The sequence below is a fragment of the Stegodyphus dumicola genome, chromosome 2 (genome assembly GCF_044657685.1).
Source record: "Stegodyphus dumicola isolate Sdum_Otavi_A_Nest chromosome 2, ASM4465768v1".
NCBI lineage: Eukaryota > Metazoa > Arthropoda > Arachnida > Araneae > Eresidae > Stegodyphus > Stegodyphus dumicola.
This window is the reverse complement of record NC_140769.1, coordinates 155740595-155760735: the sequence shown is the minus strand read 5'-3', so window position 1 is coordinate 155760735 and position 20141 is coordinate 155740595. Positions and strand designations below refer to the sequence as shown.

General features: G+C 31.4%; 1 protein-coding gene across 7 annotated transcripts in view; it reads left to right on the top strand.

Annotated features, from left to right (window-relative positions):
* LOC118191136 (double-strand-break repair protein rad21 homolog) overlaps positions 1 to 20141 on the top strand; it is a 149190-nt gene that overhangs the window by 66272 nt on the left and 62777 nt on the right. For all 7 annotated transcript variants that reach the window (XM_085811356.1, XM_085811353.1, XM_085811352.1 and 4 more), the window contains 2 exons: positions 2408 to 2565; positions 13571 to 13726. In XM_085811356.1, coding sequence (XP_085667482.1) covers positions 2408 to 2565; positions 13571 to 13726 — 314 coding nt within the window. The remainder of the gene's footprint in view (positions 1 to 2407; positions 2566 to 13570; positions 13727 to 20141) is intronic.

Here is a 20141-nt window from a genome sequence, read left to right as displayed (position 1 = left end):
TGAGAACCGACACATAGTTTGAAGGGTGGCATCTTTCTTTCCTCACTGCCATTCATTTAATTATCTGTGGTGTGAAGAATTGAGATCGACTGAATTTTGCTAACTTCAGTTAGAAATCAGCCATAGTACGACAATAAATTGGAATAAGTACTTTAAAATCTTTTCACAAAAGAAAAAACAATGCTGTATTGTTCTGGAACAATGGGTATTTGAGGATGTAAAGCAAAGAATGTTTTCTGCTCGTCGTTTCCAATCGTTGTGCAACAATATTGATGACAGCAATTCAGGAAAACATCTCGGATGACAGCATTATTATATTTTCAGACTTATAAAAAGGATATAAGAAAGAAGAATTGATAAATGCTGGGTATGAACATTTCACTGTGAATCACAGTGATAATTTTGTAGACCATGAAACTGAATGCCATATCCAAAGTGGGGCCGTGCTAAATGGAGAAATAAACATCAGCAGGGTACTGCTTGCCACCTATTTGATAGGATTTATGTGGTGTCGATTATATTCAAACACTGAAATTTTTCTGCAATATTGTATGATATTTGCAATTTTATGCCACCTGTTTAGATTGAATTTCAGTTTGTTTTGTTATTTTTTATTTATGTGTAGAATGTAGTAGATTAAAAAAATTAAAAAGAATTTTTTTTTAAATTACTTTTTACAGAACTAATTTTTTAGTCTTTTGAACTCTATTATTATTTCATAATTTTATACTTCGCAACAGATGGTGGCCAAAAAAAGTGGCACATTTTTTAACCGACCCTGCTCTAATGAAATAGTACCTAACATTGTTCTAAGATACATATTTTGGCATAAAATTGAATTTTTTTCTAAAATGGCAAATGAATTATTTTCATATTTCGATCCTATGCCTCAAATTATGCCAAAGTGCCAAGTTTTGTAAAAATCGCTTGAGTAGTTTTTAAAATATTAGGTCTCAAAGAGTGGTGCAAGATTAAGATTAATTGAATTTGCTATATATTTATAATTGCTCATTAAGATTAATTGAATTTGCTATATATTTATCTCTTTTTTATTAAATTTATTTAATTCCTTATTTCAGAAATAGAAATTTGGGTTCAATCCAAATAAAATTTGCACATTTTGTACGATTTATTAAAAAATTTTAAAAAATATTTATAAATTTTTAAAAATTTTTTTAATTATAACCTATAAAGTTCTTATCATCATCTCAAAGTAGATATATTTCTAGGCATACCTGGAAAAAAAATTAGTTTTTTGTTCAAAATTACCCAAGATAAATGTAAATTTATATTTTGCCGAGTTTTGTAATTTGGCATATAAAAGTTTGCTATTTTTTAATGCATTTATCTTAACCTTTCCATGAATATTTCATCTAACAATCTAAATTTAAATTTCTTATTGCATATTTCATTTAGTGATGCATCTTTTCTTTTTGCAATCACTGTTGTCTATTTTCTTTTAATAATATTAAGTAAAATTGTTTATAAATAATTAAAAGAATTTAGAATATTTTAAATTTTGACATGCTTCTGAAAATTTCAGTTTTAAAAGCAATTTGTTTTCCTACGCCTTCTAAAATGTTTTAATTTGATATTAATTGGTAAAGGATATTTTTTCAAAGTACTTGGAATTATTTGTGTGAAGAATTAAACCCAAAATAATCAGTTTCTATAAAATTTAAAGAAAGGAAGATGAAAATGAGCAAGAACAAAGTGTAGTTATAACAGAGACACCATATTGTCTAATTTAAGAAATTTGTTGCATATAAAAAGCATATATAATAGAACCAGAATTTTATTCAACATAACAGGAATTTATTGTCTAGCTTAAAAAGAAGTAAAAGACAAATTGTTACAATCCTCCTGCATATCTTTTGTTTCCAAGATAGCCAATTTTCAGCAAGAGGGAAACATCCACTTAGTAAACTGAATAAATATGTTGACATTCAGTTTATTTGCTTGTGGTTTAAAAAAAAAGTTTATCTGTTTATCAGCAAAACTCTTTTGCTTTTTCTTATTTTGTTGTATAATATGGAATCTTTGATATATGAATAGATTTTTACATTGATAGAAAAATTACATGAAATTAATCAAAGATCAGAATGGATCTCTATGCTTTTCATCTGCAGTAATGAATCATTATATCAGAATATATTGTTATGTCAAGAGTCACACTTAAAAAAAAAAATTGACTGCGTTTATTATAAATGAAAAATATCTTTTTTGACTTAATACTGTTGAATCTTTATCTTTTTAAAATTTCGTTATTGCCTTCACATATATTATATTCTTGATAATTTTGTATTTGTTGCATTGTGATGCTTGAAATAAATTTTGTATGTTATTTATACATAGAATTTAATTAAAATATAAATGAAACAAAGAGCTTTTCTATTTTTTTCAAAAGCAAATGAACAATTACAACTAACTTCAAATAAAAAACTGCCTGCAAAAGTAGATAATGTAATCAGAAGATCTTCACAGTCACACAGTGTGCCTATAATTTTCAGCAGCAAGAATAGGAAATCATCAGTATTATGCAGTGGGCTTCTGGATGAGGACAATGTAAGCATATGATTTAAATACTGCTAATGATTTTTTATATTTCTTATAAATGATCAGTTTAAATTCTTAACATGAATACCGGTTTCTGAATAAAATTTATACTTATATTATGTTTACATATAAAGTATCTGGTAGTAATGAAAGTTTTCTGCCAAAAAAACATTCCTAATGAAGTTAGAAAAAAAAAAAAAAAAAACATGAAAGCAGTATGTTTAGTTTGCATAGTAATCACCACCCAAATCTATGATTTTCTGCTAACGCTTTGATAGTTTTTCGAAGCCTTGGGTCTGGTAACTTGGTGGCCGCAAATCCAAAAACAGACCAACCCAATTTCGGATGTCCTGTGCAGAATGGAAGATATCACCAGCAAGATGAAAGTGCAGATGTGAAGAAAGGTAGAAATCCAAAGAGGCAATATCGGGGCTATATGGTGTGTGTGGCGAAAGATTCCATTCGAGTCCACACAGAGTTCATCCGGTGAATACAGACACATGTGGTTTTGCATTATCTTGATGAAACTTTTTTTTTGGCCGGAACTCAGTTTGTTGTTTTTCATTGATAGCAACATCAACACAGACTAGCATTAAGACACAATAACACGCCGAATAAATACTAATTCAAAAGTCAAACAACAAAAATCAGCGTTATATTTACAAAATTTTCACAGGACTAGTTTCGATGGTTTTACCGAACCACCATCCTCAGCTGCAAAACCGCAAATGAACAAGATAGGAAATAATGATTAGATAAGATAAGAAAGCCTGGACGAGAATAAGCAAGTGGTGCCATCTGTTGGTGAAACCAGAACTAAAACATAATTTCTTTAAAAGGCAAATTTGGATTGGAATTAGGATCGTTAACTAGAACAGAAAGATTTTTATGAATGTCAGATGTCTCTAGAAAATCCAGTTCTCCAATGGAAGATGTTTTTTGAATAATTTCGGCAGCAGAAAAATTGAAAGTGTGATTTTCAGAACAACAATGTTGAGCAACAGAAGACTTCTGTGTTTCCTTTTTTCTAACATATGCCTCATGTTCTTTGACACGAAATTTTAAGGCTCTCTTAGTTTGGCCAATGTAAATTAAACCACACTGGCAAGGAATCCTATAAATACCCCAGGAATTCATATCCGGAATGGGGTCCTTGAGTATGGAACTCAGAACCTTCATCGGTTTGCCTGATTTTGAATCTTCATGCCATGGCATGGAGGCGATGAAGGCATGATTTAAAGTGTGGTGGAAGGCAAACCGATGAAGGTTTACTGTAAACCGTAGTATGGTTTACGGTAAACCGTAAGTCGTTACGGTAAACCGTAAGTTGGATGCTTTACGTGTGACCAGAATGTCGAGAAATGGAAGAGAATTGCAAGTCTCAAGTTCAAAAGTGAACTGAATAGCAGGATCAATAGAATTCATTGTTGAAAGAACTTTATTTAAATCATCTTTATTACCTTCAAACAGAGTAAAAGTATCGTCTACGTAGACCTACTATTGACAGGGGCTTTTCACCCAACATTATAATCAAGCAGTTAAAAATTTCTCATCTCAACACATTAAAAGGCACACTCTTGTTTTAGGAGATTATAAAAATTCTGTTGTCATTCCCTTCTTTCCATCAATTAGCTATAAAGTTGCACATATTTTGCAGAAATTTAACTTTTGGTTTGTTTATTCTCCCATCAATAAAATTCCGAGTTCCATACTCAAGGACCCCACTCCGGATTAAGAGCCGAACTCTTAAAGAAATTATGTTTTAGTTCTGGTTTCATCAACAGATGGCGCCACTTGCTTATTCTTGTCCAGGCTTTCTTATCTTATCTAATCATTATTTCCTATCTTGTTCATTTGGGGTTTTGCAGCTGAGGATGGTGGTTTGGTAAAAGCATCGAAACTAGTCCTGTGAAAATTTTGTAAATATAACGCTGATTTTTGTTGTTTGACTTCTGAATTAACAGACTAGCATCTCGCTCTACAACTTACCTGGCCAGAACCCTGTTCTTCTTGAATGTCATAGTCCTTGCTTTTGAACTTTCAGTACCATACCTTTACAGTGTCTTTAGCATTAGTACCTAAAGCTGTGCACATTTTGTTACCCCAGGTTTGGTGACATTATGTAGCTGACTTTTTGCAGCAGAACTGGAAGTAAATGATGGTTCTAATCTGATGGCATGATAGTTCAGTTTCAGACACCTTGTACTTAATAATATCTTTTTTTCTTTTAACAAATTTCATAACACAGTGTTCTAAAACAAGTCTCTTTCCTTCAAATGCAAAAAAATTTTTCACGAAATATGATTAAACATGGCAATGCAAGCTGTTTGCGCAGATGATATTTGCAATCGTGGGAAAATTTTGTTAAAACCAGATATTTTGTACTTCCCAACATCAATACTCTATGTATTTTCTGTTCATTTATTAGATAGAAATATTAATTCTTACAGTGTATTTTACATCTCATAAAAGACTTTAAAAAATATGTATACATACACACACTCTTTTGCAAAAAAAAAATCGAAGCACCAAGAAGGACTTTTACGATTGTGACAAAATTTGGTATGCAAAAACGTCTTGTTCGAACATGCAAATGATCAAAGTTTCAAGGCAAATGAACAGGAATTGCGATCATAGCGCACATTTCTAGTGCACAATTCGCAAAGTATGTAATCAGTAACAGAGGCAGAAAGTTTATCTTTTTTTTGTTGCTGCCATTGTAATTCCATAAAGAAGCTACTAATGATGCCATTACGACAATATCGGAGACCTTACAGACAACTAAACGACTTCGAATATGGTCACATTGTAGAGTTTGCGTGAAGCTCGGTGGTCATATCAAGCAATAGGCCGCCACCTGCAGTGTACAGACACTGCTGTGCAAAGATGTTGGCAGCAATGGTTGCTACAAGGAAAGTGCCGATGAAATGAAGGCTGTGAAAGGCCAAGGATCACGAATGCGAGGCAAGATAGGATGGTTGTTTGCCAGGCCTGACCCCCCCCAATGGTATCATTGTTGACTATTCAACGCACTACCACCATGTCTATACCTCCCGTGGTACTGTCCACCATCTCATGGCACTTGTCTGAGGCAGGGTTATGCTCACATGGGCCTTTAATATGTTTGCCTGTAACCCCACAACATTGGCGGAGTCGTCTGGAGTCGTGTCGCAGCCGATCATCATGGCTGCCATCAGACTGGCATCATATAGGGTTCAACGATAAATCCGCTTTACTCTTGAAGCAGATGAACACCGTGTTCATGTCTGGAGAGGACGAGGCTAACGGTCCCAATCAGTTTTTTTTTAGAAAGGCATACAGCCATAACCCCGGCTGTGATGGTATGTGGTGCCATTTCTTATGACAGCAAGTCATCTTTAGTCATCCTCCGTACATCTTTAATAGCTCAATGATATGTTTATATCATCCTGTAGCTGGTTGCATTACCCTTCTTGGCACATCATGCTGGGGGTATTTTCCAACAAGATAATGCCAGGCCACATACCATTCACATATCTCGGGTCTGTCTCCGTGCAGTTGATACACTTCATTGGTCAGCAAGGTCACCAGACCTTTCACCAATCGAGCATGTCTGGAGCATGGTTGGCTGCCAGATTCAGGCACCACAGAATATCACAGATCTGGAGCAACAACTGTTAAATGCCAGGGAGAATGAGTCGCAGAATGACATTAGGAACCTCTACCACTCCTTACCTTGACGAATTCAAGCATGCATTGCCACCAGGGGCGGTTCAACCAACTACTGATTTGAACACTCAATGGGTGATTGTGAGCCGTGAACAGGTACCTAGGACCTTGATTTTTTTAATCATTTTATTATCTGTGTATGAGCTATACACATATTTAGTTTCATCAAAAACAACCACTTCCTTCATGGTGCTTCGATTTTTTTGCTAAAGAGTGTATATATAAGAAGATTTATTTATTTGTTATCACGAATTGTATACATGAGCGTTGGCATATACTAATTTATTGATAAGAAAAATAGCATTTTATTTAACATAGCCTTAATATTTAAAGCTTTTTTTAAAATTATATATATACGAGGGCTATCCAGAAAGTAGATTACGTTTTGGAATAAAAAAATAAACAAAGTATAGGAAACAAATTTTATTATATACAGATGAAAGCCACACTCAAATACTACTTTTCTACATAGTCACCATACAAATTAAGGCATTTATCGTAGCGATGTACGAGCTTGGAAATTCCTTCGTCGAAACATTCGGCCGCCTGCGCCTTCAACCACTTCGTTACCTCTTCTTGCCTTCCATCTTGCACAAAACTTGTGGTAACCAAGCTTTTCGCTGATGATTTCGTGCAACAAACTTCGCGAAATTTGTGGAAAACTCAAAGAAAGTTCCGTTATTGTGAAATTTCGATTTTCACGGACTTTAGCATCGACTTTTTCGAGAAGTTCGGCGGTCACTATGCTGGGTCTCCCACTTCGATCTTCGTCGTGAAATTGGTTCGGCCATTTTGAAATCTTGTGACCCACTGACGCACTCCACCTTCAGTGATAATGTTGTCCCCATACACTTCACGAAGCTGCCGATAGATTTCTATCGGTTTACAGTTTTTTGCAGTCAGAAACCTTATTACTGAGCGCACCTCGCAGCTCGCGGGATTTTCAATTAACGCAGACATTTCAAACCGTCACAGTATCTGAACGGAGCACAGCACGAACCTCTCACTAGCACGGCTAGATGCAGACTGAGCTGCGCAACGCTCTGACCCCAAGATGGCCGCGCTAGTCCCGCCCCTAGCGGACACAGACGGAAATGTAATCTACTTCCTGGATGGCCCTCGTATATGATCTGAAATAATTTTTGTAGAAAATAAATAATGATTATGTCTTATTGCTACAGGACTGGTATTTATTTTGTTGAATATATAAAAACAGCACAGTAGAAAACTAAAAGTATTTGTATATGGAGTGCATTGCATTTCTTATTTAGAATTGATATACTTACTTACTAGCTTACAGAAAAGTATTATGCACACAGTAAGAGAATCATGGGCTTGCACTAAAGGAATCATGATTCTCTTGTTTCAGAAAAATAGAATAAAATACATATTAAACTGTATTTAGTTGAACAGTTTGATATTTAATGAGACCATTTTGTTGGTAGGTATTAGTGCATATCCAGTTTACTGCATTCATATTCTTTGTGCATAAAATTATAACAAATATCTGTGTCCTTCATACAGGAATGAAAACTGAGTTTTTTGAATTTTTTTAACTCCTTGATTATCATACTGTTGTTGCATTTTCTATATTGTAACCAAGTTCCTTCAGGAAACAAGATTAAAACAGACACAATTTCTTTAGTCACTTCAGAAAGAGACATATATTCTACCTCCATTGACGATAGAACTACAATCTGTTATTTTTTGCAATATCCAAGGTGTGGCAGAACCATTTAATACAAATGCAAAACTTGCATGGGATTTTGGATCATCAATATTTGATGACTAATTCAATATCAAAGTAATCTTTTTTTCAGTGTTCTTTGTGAGGATTGTTGTCAAACAGACTCAAGAAATTTATAGCATATGTGATCTTTGGCCTAGTTACTAAGTACATACATGATCATATTAAATTTTTAAATGGAACATACATCACTTCCAAGATTTCATTTTCATTTTTAGGACCTGCCTTTTTCAATTATTTTCTGCTATATAGTTGAGGGACAGATTTAGCATTTTTAATATTATACTGATTTAAAATATCTGTGTATTTCTTTTGAGAAATTTTGATTAAATTTTCAGTTTGATAATATTCTCTGCCTAGATAATAATATAATTTGTGTGAATCATTTTATAGATAGACACTAAACTGCAATCAATTGTTTTGTTAGAAGTTTGCTTAGAATCAATAAAAGCATTAAAATCATCTACATATACCCCAATGATGGCTTCACTGCTAGATGTTCTTTTAGTATCAACACAGTTATTGAAATTATAAGATTAAAATTCCATAGATTTTTATTCTTCATTTAACTTTTTGTACCATTACTTTCAAGACTGTTTGAGATGATCTATGGTACCTTTATTATAGGCAGCCATTGTTCCATGGCCGCCCTTCAGAAGAAGTGTCAGATAACATTTTACAAACAAATGCTACTCATCTATAGGGCTAAAACATTAATTATTTAGTATTATTCTGTATCAGAAACATAAAGAATATAGTACACTTCAAAGGGTCAAAAGACAATTTTTTCTGAATTTATTTTATCTCAAAAACCTTCAGAAGTGTCCACATAAATTTATTCCTCTAAATTTTCATTTAGGTGGGCCATTACAAAATCTAGCTGGTACCCTTTATTTGTTTTGTATGGCACCGTCTAACCAATTTGGAACTTAACTTGGTAACAGAAGAAAATTTTTCACTGAAATTAAATTAGAGATTAGAGCACACCCGTTAGTGTTTAGCCTAGCTTGATATTTTTTTGACGGGCCATCGTGATTGTATTTAAATAGCATTTAACTATCAATAACTTTATTAGTTTCAGATCTTTGCACCAGTTCCCAAACTTTTCTTTAAAGTAAGAATTATATTCCTTAAAATAAGAATATTATTATGCTGATTTTCAGTACAGAGGCCATTTAATATTTCTTGCACTGTAGAATGTTTTCTTCAAGACCATTTTGAATTTCTTCATTTTTATTTATTATTTTAAAGTGATATTGCTTTTCCCTTTTTTTTTTTTTTTTTTTTTTTTTTTTTTTTTTTTTTGGTAAACAGTTTCTTTAGACTTGTTTCAGTCTTTCTACCTCTTTTTATTTATTTATTTTTTCTTTTTAAGATTATGATACTACCAATAACTTTCTTAGTTTCAGGTCTTTTTACCAATTCTCAAGCTTTTACTTACCTAAAAGAGCATTGCATTATGCCAATTTTCAACATAGAGATCATTTATGCCATAGGATAAATGCTTTCCTCAGCAACATTTTGAATTTATTTATTTTTATTAAATTTTAAGTGGTATTCCTTCTTAGGCATTTTTAGAAAATATGTTTTTATTTGTGATGACCATGCCCCTTTTAAATCTTAATTGAAGGAACTGTTTCACTATATAAATCATTTTCTTTTTTTTTTTTCCTTCGTGTTCAGTATCAGGAAGTAACTGCGTCTTTTCAACTGGTGATGATTCATTACACTGTATGTATAATTTTTTCCCCTCTGAGGCAAACTATGAAAAGAATTTAAGTTCTGAATCATAACCATAGCAATTTTGAACTCATCAGCAAATTTTATGTTTCTGCTCATTATTACTCTGCATGTGTCAGAATCACAAAATTCATCAGATTGTCCAATTAAAATAAAACATTTTTTAAAAAAATTGAATACCAAATGGGCTCATTCTTTGCATTTTCTTCATCTCAAATACCTTTTGGCCAGAGTATAAATTTCATCGGAGCCCGGCTCTGGTACTTCTCAATTTCTGAGGTAAATCATAATTCTAGCTGGAGCCTCCAGAGCCCTAAATAAAAGGACTTTGGCACTCCTTTTACGTAAATGAAACACAGTTTCAGTGACAAATTTTATTTGAAAAATAAATATGCTTTAAGAATCGATTATAACTTCTAAATGCATGCCTTTGTTTCTCTGTCACTTTGGTGGAGGTTAAGACTTTTAAGGAAAGAAAAGTCCCCCATCCACATGTCAAAAGCTTATTCTTCAGGTAGTGCAATGAATTTGTAAGCGTGGATAAAATGTTTTACTTCTAAAAGTACTAAAAGTGATTACCTTGGTCGTGTGCATCCAATGCCATTGACCTTTCACTACAGATCTCCTACAGACTTGAACAATGTAACCAAATATGAGGGACAAAAATTGTCACTTGTGCAGATCTTTTGTTTATTCTCATGTTGTTATTGGATAGGATGCAAGGGAAATTTTTTTGCCCAGTCACATTCTGCTTGACAGCTAGAATGATATTGGCAGGGCATCGTGGTCAGAAAATGTTGGATTCTTCTTGCTTGGTTTTCTTAAGCTACACTTCTCCATTAAAATTTCTTTCATTACTCTCATATTGTTTGTAGCATTCTCTCATATTCTTATTAGTGATGCTTTCTTCGTCTTACTTGTGTATCCATTGGTGTCCTGGAAAAGGAAAGGTTTTTCTTTCTCTCATCTCTTAACTTTTATCGTATATTCAGGGCTTAAATTCAGCCTTAGGCCAGCTGAACTATTCCTTAATTTTTGATTGAAATTACAAGTTCAGCCAAAGCCCCAAATAAGACAAGGTCTGATATTTTACTTCTTTTATTTAATTATTTATCATGAATTTAACAATTTATTAAATCTTTATTTGTGTCTTTATATTTTATCATATTTTAATGTAATTATTTAAATTACATTAAATAAATAAAATAACTAATAATTATTTAAATTATTAGTTATTTTATTTATTTATTTTTTCTTTTCTTCCTAATGGCTTTCCAAAGGGCTCCACCACTTCTGATTTTGGAAATTAAGCCCTGCCTTTGACCAAAGGTTTGGAAATGAGAAACAGTTGGCATTGTGCCAAGCATCACCTTGTTTAATTAAGACACCTTGTTTGCTGTACTATACCTTTGTCTCATCTCTTAAGTCCCATGTCAGGCAGGAATTTTGAATGTAGGCAGCCATATTGAAGGCTTCAATCCAGAAGTTTTGAGGCAGATTGTATTCTATTTCATTTTTTGATTCTTTGGGAAGTTGAGCTGCAGTTTGTTTATTCTATATGCATGTCTTACAGGTAGAAAGAGTCCTTTTGAGCTAATGGAAAACCTCTCTACAGAACAGGAACAATGTTTTCAAAATGATATAAACAATAATATTAAAATATAAGGCAATTTATATGGCAAAAATTATGATAAATTCGGAAAGCTGTTACAAATGCTATGTCATTGGCCTTGATTATGAAACTTTTGGCATGTCAGAAGGTGAATAGTTTTTAACATTTTTAATTTTTAGAGTTGCATAAATAGTCAACATAAATTTTAAGTACAGTATTCTGTGATCGCAATTTTTAAAGTTGTAGCAATTCTTTTAATCATTTATGCACAATCTCTCTACAGAGTTCAAAGATTATTTTTTTTTTCAACTAATCTCATTTAAAGTGTTAAATGATCATTAGGGGCGGTAGTTGTTAAAACATGTTAACTGGCTTCCATTTAGGTATCAATACTTGTTTCTAAGGATTTAATAACTGAACAGTGAGAAGTAAGAAAGTTTTCTTCATGTAGTGTAGTTACTGCTAATCAGCTTCTTGTAAACCAAAGTTTTAACTGTTCTTAATCATGCTTTTCTTACTATATTTGACACTTTGGATTAATTTCTTTTTGCTGAAGTGAAATCTGAGATTTGTGTAGTATCAGAAAGAATACATGTAGATGGCTAAGCACAGTAAAAATTCTTTCACTGAACATTTGATTTTTTGTAATGAATTCATTCTTAAATTTTGTAAATATGTTATGTATACAAGCAGCAAAAGAAATATATTTTTAAATAGCAGAATATTTTTGTATTAAATTCATTACTAATAATATAATAATATTTATTATTACATAAAAACTATATACTGTCTTGTTGTAATAAAAGTTTTCCTCCAAAAAACATTCTTAATAAAGTTAGAAAATTATGAAAGTAGCATCTTTAGTATGGGTAGTAATTTACCACCAAATATATAATTTTTTGCCAAGGTTTTGGTGGTCTTTCAAAGGCATCCGATGAGAAACTTGGTGGACGCAAATCCAAAAACAGATCAACCTCATTTCGGATGTACTGTGCAAGATGGAAGACAGTACCAGCAAGATGTACCACTTGTGAAAAAAGGTAGAAGTCCAAAGGAATGATGTATGGGGCTATATTGTGGGTGTGCCAAAAGATCCCATTCAAGTCTGTATGGAGTCCAGCTGGTGAATGCAGACATATGTCATCTTGCGGAAACATTACTTTTTTTTTTTTTTCTTTTTTTTTGCCAGAACTCAGTTTGCATTTTTCCGTGATAGCAGCATCAATACGGAGTAGCATCTCACTGTATGCCTTATTGTTGAGGATTTTACCTTTTTCCAGATACTCTTTGTAGATAATACCACTGCAATCTCAATAGATACAAAGCATGATCTTTTCATTAGTCAAGTTGTGCTTTGCGATATTGCCAACGGACTCACTAGGTGCTGACCAACTGCCTTTTCTGTCTGTGTTGTTGAAGTAAATCCACTTTTCATCATAAGTGGTGATACAGCCCAGAATTTTGTGCTTCAGTGATATTTGAGCAGATTACTGCAAGCCTGAACACATCTGTCCTTATCTGCTTGAGTTAGTTCATGCGGGTCAAGTTTATGTGATGCATACCACATTTATCTCCTTAGCAAGCTCTCGAGTGGTTGCATACTGATCTTCTCCCACAAGTTCTCGCAGGCGGGACTCATCAACATCAGTAGGTAAGCCAAAGTACTTTGGGCACTTTGCTTTTCGATGGGCTCAAGCACTTTGCTTTTTGATGGGCTCAAGCACTTTGCTTCTTGAATGCCATAGTCTTTGTTTCTGAACTTTTGGTACCAAACCTTCACAATATCATATGATACAATATTAGTATCTAAAGCCGTACACATGATTTTGTGACATTCTGTAGCTGTCTTTTTGCAACAGAACTGGAAATAAAAAGATGGTTCTGATCTGGTAGCATGATAGTTCCATTTTGGACACCTTGTACTTGCTGTCTTTTTACAAATTTCACAACACAGTGTTCTAAGGCATTCAAATGCAAAAATTGTTTGACAGAATATAATTAAACACGCCAAAGCGAACTGTTTGCACAGATGAGATTTGAATATTTGCGGTGGCATGAAACTTTTTGTAAACATGTTGTGTATTACTATATATTATATTACTTCCTTCTATTTATGACTTTTTTTCAGGAAAAACTTAATCTTTGACAAGTATGCATATATTATGTTAATTTATTTGATAATTTTTTGTCTTTTTATTTAAAAAAAGACTTCCGAACTTGTTGACATGGATTATGGAGATAATGGAAAAGATTTGGAAGAGCTGATGGATACTAAGATTTTTCATCTTTTAAATGATTCTCATTTTCCAGTAGAAGCTGCTGAAACTCAGGAAAGATTACAGGATTTTTCAGATGATTTTGAGGTAAATATAATCATTTATGTTTTTACCATTTTCTTTTCCTAACCATATATATAAAATTATCTTAAATGAGCAAAACTTTTAAGTGAAATTAGACTCTGCAGTGAAATCAGTTTCAAACATAAGGGCTATGTGTATTTTGAAAGTGAAATAAATATATTTTTAATTGTTGCTTTTGACGATGCATATTTATGTAAGTATCTCATAGCTTAGTAAAATATTGCAAGAGACTTTTAAATTTAGCAGGTTTTAATTCTAAAAATAAACTGCAGGCTAATTCTCAAGTAATAATAATTCAGTTTTATGCATTGGTTAAATTGTACATTATGCTATTATTGTTAAAGAAAACGGGTAATATTATATGTTGAAGCATTATTTTGAAATTAGAGCTATGTAATTTATATCATTAGGATTGATTGCCTTGATTCCAAATTTTAATTAAGACATAGTAATCATAGTATTTTGAAAATCTATTTTAAACAATAATTCAGTCTAGTCACATTTTATACAAATCTAGTATGCACTAATTATATAAAAAATCAAATAAAGGAGCATATGAAGTTCTGCCAAGATGCTGATGACTCTACTCATGCTAGAAATAATAACTAAAGAAACAATAAATAATTAAACAATAACTAAAAACAATTCATGCATTTTCTTTAACAATTTAATATATCATTCATCTCATGATATATTAAAACTGGCATTAAAACAGGTCATAGAATCTAAATCATAAAATTAGATCATAATGATAAGGCTTATAACATCCTATTGATTGTATTATTGGAATCTTATAATTCATAAATTTAAATGTATAAAAATAACATCCATCTTATTTTCCAAAATATAAATCTTAGAACATTGGGTTCCATTTTAAATTGCTTTACAAACCATTGCCCTCCTCAGTTTACAAACAAAGAATAATGGAATTTAAATGTTCTGCTGTTTTCCAATGTTTTCAAATACTAAATTAAACTTTGTGTATAAATGTGCCAGAAGAGAAGGGGGGGGAGATTTTGAACGTTTTTCACAACTCCACGCACAAGAATTTTTACAGGTGAAGATATATCCAGAGCAAACATGGGTATCTTTATCAATTTACATCCTAATAATAAATAGTATTCAATAAAAAATGGCTACACTTTAATACTCTATAAATGTAAACATTGATGAGCTGAGTGCATCCATGGGACACACATTAAATTTTTTCTCTTTGCCTGATAAGATAAATTATGATACAGTAATATGTGAACTATCAAAAAGTGAAGGAGGAAAAGATTGTGAATTGGATTTAAGAGTTTCAGATTATTATGCAGATTCTTCTGACAACTTTTAAATTTCTTGAGTTTGAGGACCTTTTTATTAGCTGCAAATAACTAGTTTGTAAATGACTAATGATGCTTTTGCTTAGCACAAAGTAAGAAAATATTTTTACATGTACGAGCTATTTATTTTCTGCTTTTAAATTATTAAAACCAGAAGTATAATTTACAGCTTTTTCTTTTTTTATTAATAATAAAAATTAAATATGTTTAAAGGAAACTAAAATATCTTTATTGTTGTTTTTATGGGAAGAATGATGCTGTTTCTTTTATTGCATGTTATATAATATCTATAGGTAATGTTTAAAATCTATAAACAGAAATTTGGTTTAAATATCAAACCAATTTTAATACTTTTTTATGTGTGCAAAATTGGAAAAATATTTTGTGAAGAATAGAATTAATTACTTGATTACTTTTATCTGCTTTCCCCCCCCCAAATGGCATATGCTAGCCATTATAGGCATTGACCACTGCAAAAGCCATAAGCAGTGGTCACTTTATATTATGGAGGTATATAATAGGTGGGCCATCGTTGCTTCCTATTGAAGAGACAGACAATTTACATCCATGCCTTCTCTGAGATTCCAACCCGGGCCCTTTAGTACGGCATTCAGAGTCACTAACACATTCCTATCTGAGCAACTTTATCTGCTCATTACGTGTGTTTATTTTTTCATTTGCAACTAAAATTCAAATAGATTATTCTGCTTCTCCAGTTGGTAAAATATTTATAGTGTTTTAAGAAACTAAATTGCAAATGTTCATTCATTTATATGCAAAACTTATGGGCATTTTAAGGAAAACATTTTACTGATTTAGATCAATTTTAACCCTTATTACAAAGAAATTTTTATCATAATTAGAGATAAAAGTAAAAGTTACTTAGTTTGGTAATTCATAGTACTGTATTAGGTAAAATATCACTCATTATTAATTTTAGTTGGTCCTGTGAAGCTATTAACTAGAAATAAGAATAAATTTTGAATGTAAATGTTTGAAACATTTAATTTTTAAGTTTACTAATAGTGATTTCATACTGACTGGACATTTTCTTTGAGATCACATAACCCTTTCAAGCCGGGTAGCGAAAACGCGCGCTTATCGCGGAGGAAAGCAGTCTTCCGCGAGCGTCTCTCCAGGGCCGGGGGCTTTTTTGCTACTAAGCCTAAATCCATGAAATTTCCGAAGTATCAACGCATTGTTTAATAATGCTCTATAGAGTATTTAAACGGCTTATGCTTTAAAGATATTTTTATATATATACTTTAATTACCTTATTTCTTGTTTAAATGCATATTTTACACATTTTATTTTAATTACTCACCATTTTATTTTAACATTATACATCTGAAAACTAAATATATTACTTAAAATTCTCTTTTCATATGAAAAATTTGAAAACAGGGATCTACACACAGTCCTACGTTACATTCCTTGAACTCGTAATAACTCATTTGCCGTTTTGGAGGATTTTTCCGGGAATGTGAACAAACGAAGCATCGTCGTCTCATTTTCTTATCAGTCTCTTCTGAACAAAGTTTTGGAAAATGTCTTTCAGTTAATCCTTCAGAATCAATATCTGAAATATTTTGCATCATTTCTGCTATTTCATGCTCTGTTAAACATTTTCGACGCTTCGACATTGCAACGGTAAAAACAGAAAGAATTCACGTGTAACAAGAACTAATTATTTTCTAAAAACTGAACTGTAAACCGAAATACTCAATGCTTTAGCACATATAAAACTTCTACTTACAATAAACAACTACCACGTGCGAATAAAGTGCCATTTAAAGAGACGTCATAAATCACGCCATTCGGAAACATTTAGTTCCCCGTTTGTTTATATAATCAAAAACACCTGTATGTGAGTCATGCGTCTCTCATTTCGAGTAGAAGGTCTAATGTACACTGCTAAAAAAAAAAAAAATGGGACAGTGCTATATCTCTCGTTCTAGTGGGGCGATTCACGAAATTCAAATTGCGTTCTTCATGTCTCGAAAGCGCGACTTAGGATATATATTATATTTATATATAGCACTATTCTAACATAGGTATTTTGACACAAAATCGGACTTTTTCTGAAATAACATACCAATTTTTTTACATATTTCGATTCTACGACTCAAATTATGCCAGAATACCAAGTTTTGTAAAAATCGTATGAGTAGTTTTTGAAATATTAGCTCTCAAAATTTTAGCTCCTCAATATTAATTGAATTTGGCAAATATTTATTTATATCTCTTTTTTTATTAAACTTTTTTGATTTTTTCTCTCACATTTCGAAATTTAGGTTCATTCCAAATAAAATTTACCCATTTTTTTGTGTTTTATTTTTAAATTTTCTATTTTTAAATAATTTTTATAAATTTTTCAAAAAAAAATTTTGAAATATAACCTATAAAATTTTTACCATCATCTTAAAGTAGGTATATTTTTAAGCATATCTGCAAAAAATTAGACTTTTTTATTCAAAATTTTTTAAGATATACACAAATTTACATATTTTCGCGTTTTGAAATTTGGCATCTTTTTTTTGAGCGATAATAACGCCAAATGTGGTCTATAGATTTTTGTTACACTGTATTGCCACAGCTAATTTTAACCTGAAATTTCAAGTAAAATTTTACGGAGAATTAATTATATGACATTTTTTCCCTCAATGATGCGTAATAAATATTTATTAATACTATATGAAAAGCTATTTTTTTTAATAAATTTTTTAATATTTTTTTTAATTTCTCTCTATCTTTTCTTTTTTTTTTTTTTTTTTTTTTTAAATAAGAGTAAATTTTTTGAAGAGTAAATTTTTACCTTCGGCGTTTTATCGTCTGCTACTTTACTTCGTTTAAATCGAATTGTCTAAAACTGAGAATTTTCGTTTGATGTTTATTTGAATTTTATGACATTAACTGCACAATTTATTTCTAAACAAACTGATGCTTTTGAAGTGGCTGAAAGAGCGGCTGATACTATCATCTATATTTTTAAAGCACAGTATATTTTTATAGAAACATAAGATTTAGAATAATCATTTTTATAAAAGTCAAATTATGATATAAATATACAACCCTCTAGAGACTGAATTAATGGAAGTTCAATGGTTATGTAGAAATTATCTGCAGCTACTTAATCGCTGGATAAGTCAGCAGATTCCGTGGACAAGTAAGAATAATTATATAAACGACACCCAACTTTCTGAATTCAATTAACAACAAGGATACAATGTTTATTAAATGAATTCAAGAAGTTTTAAAACATAAAAAATCAACTAATTTTTTATCCTAAAATGTATTTTTGTGTGTAGCGTATTTTCATTATTCTAATTTAAAATTCTAATAATTCTTAAAATTCTAATTTAGAATGTAATTGTCAAGAACTGATTCCTAATCATCAGTAATATAATAAGTAATTATTACGGTTATTAATAAATCCTTCTTATAAAGTAATTGCAAATATTTCAAAAAACTTTCTTTCTGAATGCAAATATTTTTCTGTGCAAATATTTTTAATTTTATATTAATCAAGATTGCACACGATATTATTTATTTGCACTTCAATTCTTAACGTCAGTTCTAGCAGAAGTTACAAATCAATTATATTTAATTAAGGATTGGATTGGATTATTTAATTATGGCAAAGCACACGAGGGCTATCTGCCTAAAGGGAGGGATGCCTTCATGGAGGACTTTCTAAGGGAAACTGGCTTGTATACACGTTACACATCCGGAAAACCAAGAAAACACCCATGCAACCAGCCTGTTCGCGGGATTCGAACCTCGGACCGAACTACCTGTGATCAGCGTCTTTACCGCTCGGCCGTTTGTGGGCCTTTATGAAATGGAAGGCAATAACTTTATTTAAAATGATTGTCAGAAATACCAAAATGTTTCGAAAAGTTGGATACTTTTTAATATACTTTCAGAATGCTTAAAGAAAAAGAGAAGAAAAATAAATATTTTCGTAAAATTTAGTATTTGTATTTTTTTAATTTAAAACTTTTCAATGTTATGATATTTGATTCTTGCGATTTCAAAAATAAAATATTTGACTAAAATATGAGTAACATTTTAAGAAACCAAATGTAGGATAAAATTGTGTAAAGCAATGGGCACAATGATAAAACTGTTTAAAGCAGTGTATGCAAGTCATCCTAAGTTAAAATGTCGGTTATACACAGGGCTAAAGAGCTGGCTCATCAGCTCCTCGCCGCTGAAACCGGAAGAAGAGAGTGATGACGTAGGTGGGTTCGCTTGCTGCTTTGAGAGTGCCTTATACCAATTTCTGTTTCATGAGTATTTGCTTGAAAATCAAAAGTTTTTGAACAACTGTTCGGTAAATAATATGAGGAAGAGATTTTATCTAATGAAATTACAATGTGTATGGATATATAGCTGACCTAGTAATGTAGCTATGGTCGATTTAATTAAACTATAGTACGCGTAAAATATAAGCCTTAAACTAATATTTAAATTCGAATATACATTAAATATGGCTAATTTTTTTCTACAATATTTTTTGAAATGTATTTAAATAGTAACTTATCGATAAAAAACATTGACAAATTTCTATATTTACGAATAATTCTTTTTGAGTTAAAATATCACAAGTTGGGTTATAGAAATATCAAATAAAATTATGCAAACGTATTTTCAGAATACGTCCTTACAAACTCATCTGATTAAAAGCTAATGAATGCTAACAACAAATTTCATAATATATTAAATCCAAACAAATTTCACTTCATTTAATTTTGTCTTTCAACTAGCACTGGAAATGAGATAATTAGGTTTTTGTAAGTCTTGACAATGACTATTATGAAAGCATTATTATTGATCATCAGGATTACTATGCAGTGTCCATTACTCATAAACTAATAAAAATATAATTAAGACACAATAACACGCCGAATAAATACTAATTCAGAAGTCAAACAACAAAAATCAGCGTTATATTTACAAAATTTTCACAGGACTAGTTTCGATGGTTTTACCGAACCACCATCTTCAGCTGCAAAACCGCATTTGCATTCTTATGAATAGTGTAGTCTTATATTTTAAAAGCATGTATTCTAATGCTAATTTATCTCTAT